The sequence below is a fragment of the Wyeomyia smithii genome, chromosome 3 (genome assembly GCF_029784165.1).
Source record: "Wyeomyia smithii strain HCP4-BCI-WySm-NY-G18 chromosome 3, ASM2978416v1, whole genome shotgun sequence".
NCBI lineage: Eukaryota > Metazoa > Arthropoda > Insecta > Diptera > Culicidae > Wyeomyia > Wyeomyia smithii.
Window position 1 is genome coordinate 100,302,638 of NC_073696.1, and position 8,175 is coordinate 100,310,812.

At 42.5% G+C, this 8,175-nt stretch overlaps 1 protein-coding gene across 1 annotated transcript; it reads left to right on the plus strand.

The window, feature by feature from the left end:
* The first annotated feature begins 6,767 nt into the window (after nt 1-6,767).
* Nucleotides 6,768-7,902, plus strand: LOC129731434 (general odorant-binding protein 66). The gene is made up of 5 exons (XM_055691436.1): nt 6,768-6,846; nt 6,905-6,946; nt 7,013-7,126; nt 7,185-7,455; nt 7,615-7,902. Exons 1-5 carry the CDS (start codon nt 6,790-6,792, stop codon nt 7,662-7,664), a joined length of 534 nt encoding a protein of 177 aa, XP_055547411.1. The 5' UTR covers nt 6,768-6,789; the 3' UTR covers nt 7,665-7,902.
* Nucleotides 7,903-8,175: the final 273 nt, after the last annotated feature.

The following is an 8,175-nucleotide window of genomic DNA, read 5'->3' on the forward strand; positions in this document are numbered from 1 at the left end:
GCCCTATCATCTATTGTTCACATTAGTGCTAATTGTAGAGCAGCGCTCCTAGTCGTCGTATGTGGAATCTTTTGGCAGCAGTTTGTTTGCAAGGGATTTTTAATAGCTTCAGTTCGATCTGTTTGGTTTTAAAATGTTGTACAGGAAAGAGGCGGGAAACCTGAGTTGAAGTAATTAGAACAATTCCTCCAATCCAGGACTCTCGGTCTATATTCTCACTTAAAAACGCAATGTCGCCACAAAATACTATCCAAAGGATTTGTTAGAGGGAAGGTTTTCGTGATTTTCGTACCAGAAAGCAACCATATCGAACACCGAAACAAAACCTGGTGGTGAAAAGACATGCTCGGATACATCTACAAGATGCTGTTGTTGCGTTTCAAGTTTTTTGTGGCTAGGAAGCTTGTACAAGATGCTGATGAATTACATCTTTGCTGATGTATGAGAAAACGTTCATGGCTTCTGAGGAAGCTGGGGAGGCCTAACATTTTATACAGGGTGTTCAATAAGTCCGAATACACCTGTCCAATTCATATCCATGGGAATGTGTTAAAAAAATTCATAATATTCTTTTCTGAGTCGGTTTCTCGTCCCTCATTTTAGAAATAAGCTCTTTGAATTAGTCCATTTTTTTGTATGGAGTCATCACTGCAACCAAAAACATTGATCTTTTGTGATATCGTCCGGGTGTTTGCTGTATTCCGCACTTCTATTATTAGCGCGGGCATCTTGGCCAGATAGCTACGGAAGGCAGAAGTGGAGGTGGCAGCCATACAAGTGGTGGGTTGGCATAAAACCGGAGAACGTGAACTCTGGGCGGTTGATCCGACCGCTGGCACTGCTTTCAAGTACCACATCTACTACAGTTGCGGCGACTTAGTGGAACAGAGCGTCGGTTTCGTGCTACAAGAAACCAAATAAAGCGTGTCATTAGGTGGAAACCTATCATTGAGCGTCTATGCGTATTGAGGATCAAAGGTAGTTTCTTCAATTTCAGCCTGATAAACGTGCACGCCCAGACAAACGATAAAACCGACAACATGAAGGAAAAGTTCTATGAACTCCTTGAGAAAACGTATGGGGAGTGCCCACAACACGACATAAAGATCGTCATCGGAAATATGAACGCACAAGTCGGACGAGAGGAGTTCTTTCATCCCGTTATTGGTAAAGAAAGCCTTCATTAAACCACCAACGACATCGGCTTGAGGTTAGTGAACCGCGGTCAGAGGAATGGCGCGTAATTTGTGGTTCGTTGCTGAATGGCTAGAGGTGACGGAAGAGAAAAACCGGGCCTACGCCAACACGTTAGTACCAGTCAATCGTGTGACGCGTCAGGTGCGGAGAAATACCGGTAGCAAGAGCTGCCGAAAAGATGCTTCTCCGCCGTAAGAAACGCGAGCACTACGATCGCCAGGCACGAGGAGATTCTATGGAACGATTAGCGGAATCAGGAGCCGGACCGTGCCAGTACCTGCCATGTGTAATGACAGAGAGAGGAACCTGTTTACCGATAAATCGCAGGAGGTCAGGCATTGGAAGCAACATTTTTAAGTGTTGTTGAAGGAAGGTATGAGAGTTGTCGAGGGGAACGGTATGGAAATTGGGGAAGACTGACAAGCTGTTGACCTATCAACATCAGACGAGGTAAAGAATGCTTTCAAAGAGCTGAAAGACCACAAAGCCGCTGGGAAGGACGATCGAACTTTTCGAAGTCGGAAGCGACCGGCTGTGTATTGCAATTCACTAGATTATCCTAAGGGTATGGTCTGAGGAACAACTACCTACGGACTGGTTGGAAGGAATCATATGCCTTTTTTACAAGAAGGGACACAGACTCGAATCTAGAAAATATCGAGGTGTAACCTTCCTCAATTCCACTCATAAAATTCTTTCCCATATCCTGTTACAGCGACTGAGGTCGCTGCAGGAAGCCAATGCGGTTTTCGAGCGGGACGATTTACACCGGACAGATGTTCACCTTGAGACAGATCCTCGACGAGTTTCGAGAGCACAACTTGCAGATACATCATCTGTTTATAGATTTTAAGGCGACGTTCTACACCGTGAAACACAACGAGCTGTGACAAGTTATGCTTGAACATGGTTTTCCAACAAAACTAATTAAACTGCTACGTGCGACGCTTGACGGTTTTACATCAACTTAGATGGTCTGGAGTGAGGTGACTGCCAAAACGTAGTACATGGTGGGTGGCAGAGAGCGTGGCAGTTCTGCGGGTGCTGGTGCTGCGGTGGAGATGGATTGGGATACTTTCGAAGTGATCGACGAATTTGTTTATATTGGTACTCATGTGACATGTGACAACAAGGTGAGCCGCAAGGTGAATAGACGGATTGCTTAGCCAGCTTAGGTCCCGTAGCCTACAGATTCGAACGAAATTTGCGCTCTATAGGACTCTGATTCTCAGGGTGGCGCTCTACGGACATGAATTCTGGACGTGAAAGGAGGCCGATCGACGAGCGCTTAGGGTCTTTGAGCGTAGAATCCTGCGAGCAATACTCGGAGGCAAACTAGAAAATGAGGTGTGTCGCAGGCCCATGAATCACAGGATGTACGAAGTATACAAACACACTGAAATTGTCAAGCTAATCAATGTATGTCTGCTGTCGACGAGGATGCTAGAGCAGCGGGTGTAAAGAAAGACTAGAGAGGAGCAGCCCAAGACCGAGTTTTGTGGAGGCGTATTCTGGATACTGCATAGGATCTCAATGATTTGTCACCATAAAAGTAAAGTAAGTATTATTAGTAATATCAATAACTTTTGAGAGTAAGTGACATAAATTTTGATAATTCGCTCGTGTGTATGCCCTTTTTTCACACTTACTATTCCAAGCCTTCCCTAGAACATCACCGTGAACCGTAAAAATCTACAGCTCAGAAAAACATCACTGTGAACCATGAAAACCTACAGCTCGAAAGAACATCATCAAGACGGAATCAGACCCTGCTAAGGGTGAGTGTGATGGTGATGAAAAACGTGAGCCGAGGCTAACTTCCGATGCCATAGGGTTATTTTTCCCGACTTTCATTCAAGGTCCCGGACGGTCTTCACACGGTGAGGGCGTTTTACAGTGGACTCGTGCCGGTACCGGCAGTCACGCATTTCGAGGCCGCTGTGCTGGACAACGCAGTGGAAAAGGTGCGCATGCGAAGCCGGGGTGTGTGTTCTTCGGATGCCATCAAGGACCGATCAAAGTGGTGCTGGCCCGCGTGTTCAAACCTGCGACAAAAGGACGACACAGCTACCACGGCATGCAGGCTGCACAGCAGGGCAGTGATTTTAAACGGTGCAGGTTTACGGGAGGCCGGAGTGAATATCAAGTAAGGTTAGCTTAAGAATGTGGGAAAGACTTAAGGGCACATCAGCTAGATTAGGGTGGCCAGGAGCACTCGGCTCATGTGAGTAAATGTTATTGTAAGAAAATAAATGTGTACCATACGTTATCTGAATTTTGTTTTGGGCTGGTCGGCAATTTTTAAATATTACATTGGCGCTCAACTAAATTAGAACCAATAGAATTTTGTAAACCCAGTTTGGCAAAAGTTGTTTTGTATTTATTAGTAGATAATTTGGCTTTAGAAGACGCATTTGAAGATTGGGAAATACCACGCTAGAGACATCAAGATAGACTAAGGTAAGGTACACAGCTATGACTGCAGGCGATGCCTTGCGAACCAAGAGCACTGCTAAAAAAACACCGTTAGCCGATCGGGAAAAATCGTGCCAGAGCCGAGAGCTGTTGCGTCGTGTTCCTGGATGGGAGCAGAGCCGAGAGCTGTTGCGTCGTGTTCCTGGATGGGAAGAGGAGATGCCAAGATCGACGGTAGAACCGGGGCGTTCGGGTATCAAAGCTAAAGGCCACCATCATGAAACAGAAACGCGTTTAGACAGAGACTATTCTCACGGTGACTAGAGATAACACAACCCAGCAAGTCGACACCAGCTTGTCGTGCAAATTGAGAAGTGCATTCGCGCGTACCGTTAGTCAGACCGTGAGAATACTGACCATAATTATGCCTAGTGCTGTTATCGCCGTTACCAGATCGTGAAAAACTGGAACGCAGGCTTAAAATACCGCTTCAACTGAACGGCCAGTTTTATTGTAAGAGAGATTTATTTTTGTCAAGGTTTCATAGGATTCAACGTTAAGGAAGAGCCCATGCTCTTAAGACCATTGACATCGAATGGCTCTGGTTCTACTAAGATTCAAATCCACGACCAGTCGCTTGTCAAAGCAGGCTCTGTAACCTTGCGGCTACGAAGCTCCCTAATCCATAGTGCTCACTGTATGTTCGCTCTGCTTGGCCAGCATATACGTAAAGCCAACCGAAACCTTGGTGCTGCTGGTTTCGATTCGGAACTTGACATTCTGTCTATTATACAGACTTCGCAGTTAACGGTGTAGTGAGTGTACAGGACAATTGTGAGACTAGCGCCACGATACTACTGACACTAACAGTCTCTCCCGATCCGAGACTCGAAACTACGAAGACTGGCCTCCGTAGCCTCCGTTACCTCGTGAACTTTGCGCTTCTTGTACGGCTCGTATCCCAGATCCTGCGTCACGATGGTCTGGAAAGTCCCGATCAATATATCCAGGTCAGAGCGGTATCCTTCATTTTTCGACGAATCCGCTCTCTTACCACCTTGATGGCTGCTGGCGTCCTCGCCGAATGCGGCCACGCGGATCTAGCACGGTTACGGAGCTTACCCGTGTAGACTGTACGCACGATCATTCGACCATGCGGATCGCTTGATAAAACAAGATTGATTTTATTGAAATAATCTAACTTATTTTCAATCTGTTAAAAGATTTGGGAAGAGGTAATTCTCCTGTCCGATTCTTCTTCCTATACTTGTCTAGCCCTACCGCTCCTAATTACTTAGCTATGTACGTCGACATTCTCTTACTCGCTCAACATAATTCTAGAGAAACATTTCAAAAGGTCCTGTCTGCTTTGATCGATTTTTTGATCAACTGATTGAACACCTTTTATGACACGTTATTTGCACCGGTTGATAGCGAAGGGATCCCTCTAACCTTATGAACGAAAATCACGCTTGGGAGAGTTACTAAAGTTAAACTATTACCAAAATGAAAGGACGCTCCAGAAAAATGATGAAAGCAGATAGAACCTTTTGAATGGCTTATCTAGAATTGTCAAACGCCATTTGCGCCATGCGGTCGTCGGCGTCGTTGTTTTTTTTTTTTTTTTTCATGCAAAACGAAGCTTCAAATATCGTCAACGTTCATATGAAAAAACTAAAGTTGCTAGCTGCGTTGAAAGCATTGATAAATCATACAAAGACGCGGTTGTATTTTTAGATTATTGAGAATAGGTTATGTTTCCATTTAATTCTACTACTACTACTTTTTGTAGTAGAGTTAAATGGAAACATAACCTATTCTCAATAATCAGTTCCATTCTACTGAGACGCTCAAAAAGAAATTTATTTGTATTTTCAGAACCTGTATGTGAGAACAGAATATCGCGATTTATTCCTAATTCGAGGAAAGAAGCTCGTGCACCAAGTGGATAGTGAAGGATATTCATCTCCATGGGAATTGAACGTAAAAAGTTTATGGAAGTAAAATGTTCTCTTATTCTGGGAAGGCCTGTTCACAGTCACTGGCCGAGCCCGTCTACCAGTACCAACGGATGGTGACATAGATAATACTCCGCTTCACCACGGGATTTCAGCCAATGGAATATGTCGCCAAGTCGCTCGCCTCTCGCAAAAAATTCTCTTGTTGCTTTAAGAGAGGAAGCAGACGCTTCTGTAGACACTCGCTGAAGTAGATCTTCCCATTTATAGTCCCGGTAGCCACGAACGGCACACTTCTTTTGTCACATGAGCAGATCGCTTGTCAAATCATGTATTACTTGCAAACTTCAACTTCCGTACTTCTTCCGGAACATCAAACTTGTGCTTGGCAGTAAAGAACAGTAGCCCTGGAAGCTGCCAGAAGTCCGCCTTGACGTAAGTCTCAAAATCCATGAAGAGACAATGAGGCTTCGTCAACATATGGGTGTACAGTTTCCGGACCCGTGACTTTCCTACCGTATTTTGCCGTTCGTCACGATTTGGATCCTTTTGCACTTTGTACATATGCAGTTATCAAATTTGTGCTCACATTCGTTGACATTTACTCTAAGCCAATGAACTATATAGAGTTGAACATGAATAATGTAATCATAACAATATGGTAGTCATAACACTCCCAAAATCCCCCGATTATGTCAGATCGGATCGTGAAATATTGAGTATAGCGGAAACAGAAAAAGAATAGTAAACAGACTTAGGATGCTGTAGAAATGAAAAGATAAATGAAACAAAATGGTTCCTCGTGTTAATCAACAGTGTACTAAAACTGTTATAGAGGATAGCCGAAGAAAAGTGCGCAAATTTATCATTACAGTAAAAAAGTATTTTCTTTAATTTTTTGTGCAAAATACATATCACAAATAATTCGTTGTTTGTTTCTTCATAACATTTTTTTTCTATTATTTCAGTTCAACAAACAAACTTCCCATGCATTACGGTTTTCTCTGTTGGCCATTCCAGTTGATACTGATTCATGGAGTTTACAAGCATGAAACCCGAGCGGCATCAGATTTTATCATGCTCACTTCAAAGGGTTTAGACTATTTATTAGGCTAAAGCTGCAATTTCCTCTTATGTATCAGATCAGATGATGACCTATACCGTATATAACAAGTAGTTGTTTCGAACATAGAGCGATACGAGGTTTCATATTGCAGCAATGAGTACTAAAATTAAATTGTTAGTCGCAATATTATACAGTTTCCTGATTCAACAGGTAATCAATGTATTGAGTAACAAGAATTCAAACGAGTTGATCCTTCGATTATTTACAGGTAACAATGGATGACGACGAATGCATTAATGCTACTGCATCGGTAAGTATTTTTAAGCCTATGGCGATAAGTTTTAAAACTCATCCAGAAATTGTATTTAATTTTTAGGTTAACGAAATCAAAGCCTGTTGCGATATTCCGAACCCCATAGAAATGGAACATATCGGGGGGTGCCTCGAAAAGTACAAAAACCTGGATGATGACAAACCTAGCATGATTGCGGTATTTATTGGACAATGTTTACTCTCTAATTTCAAACGATTGAATAAAATAATTCCAGTGCGTCTATCAATGCCACGCAATGGAATTGAATGTGGTGGATGAATCCGGAGTCGACAAAGATAAATTACTAGAAGTGGTCAACCAAATTGTGGAAAGCGAGGTCAAAGCGGTCGTACTGAGTGCCATTGATCCGTGTATCGAGAGTGCCCAGCCGCAAGCCAATGCGGAGGTCCAAAGTCAGTTCAAGTGCAGTCCGTTAGCCTTGCTACTTAATGAATGCATAGTGCGGGAGGTCTATGCACACTGTCCGGAGAAACATTGGTCTGATGGTGAGTATCAGGATTTAGGATCAGTTAAAATTTATCAATTCTTTAGTTTCTGCATCTTTCTGTTCTATAACTATTTTTTTTTTGCCCGGTATATTTTAACTTAGTTTGTAATGTCTAGAAATAATGCATAAATTTCCTATATTGTATTTGCCTTTTCAGCTGAAATTTGCAGTAAAATAAGATCGCAGGATGTGAAGATATGCGAATAAAGACCTTGAACCTTGGAGAATCATACAGCTTACAGGATATTAGAGATTATGAAAAATGTCATAATATTAAAAAACATTGTGCTACATTGAATTACACGAGAAGGGTTGGTATTTTATTCGAATTGAGTGACAAACATTACTCATTGCTAGTAGATTGTCCGCCTATTTATCTGAAGACCAAAATTTGTGAACAATCGACATTCTTCAGAATTTAATGGAATTAAGAGAGAAGAAATTAAGCCCATCACCAAATGAATAAATTCTTGCACTTCTTTTCCAACGACTTTTTTTTCGATGTCTAGACTTTGCGTTTAACAACGTTTTAACAACGTTCGATTGTTTTTGAAGAATTTCTATAAAAATACTTGACCATCAGCAATTTTCTTACATCTGCCTAAAGTGTGTAAGGTGCGCGAAATATTTGAAGAAACTTAGTACAGGTCGGAATCGATTATCCGGAGACTCGATTATCCGGAAACTCGATTATCCAGAATTTTAGACTCGATTATCC

Bases quoted from the DNA above. Each gene is read 5' to 3' on its own strand.
- LOC129731434 (XM_055691436.1), top strand. From the start codon at position 6,790: ATGAGTACTAAAATTAAATTGTTAGTCGCAATATTATACAGTTTCCTG. The intron at 6,847-6,904 runs GTAATCAATGTA...GATTATTTACAG, and splicing joins ACAGTTTCCTGATTCAACAG to GTAACAATGGATGACGACGA. The intron at 6,947-7,012 runs GTAAGTATTTTT...TTTAATTTTTAG, and splicing joins GCATTAATGCTACTGCATCG to GTTAACGAAATCAAAGCCTG.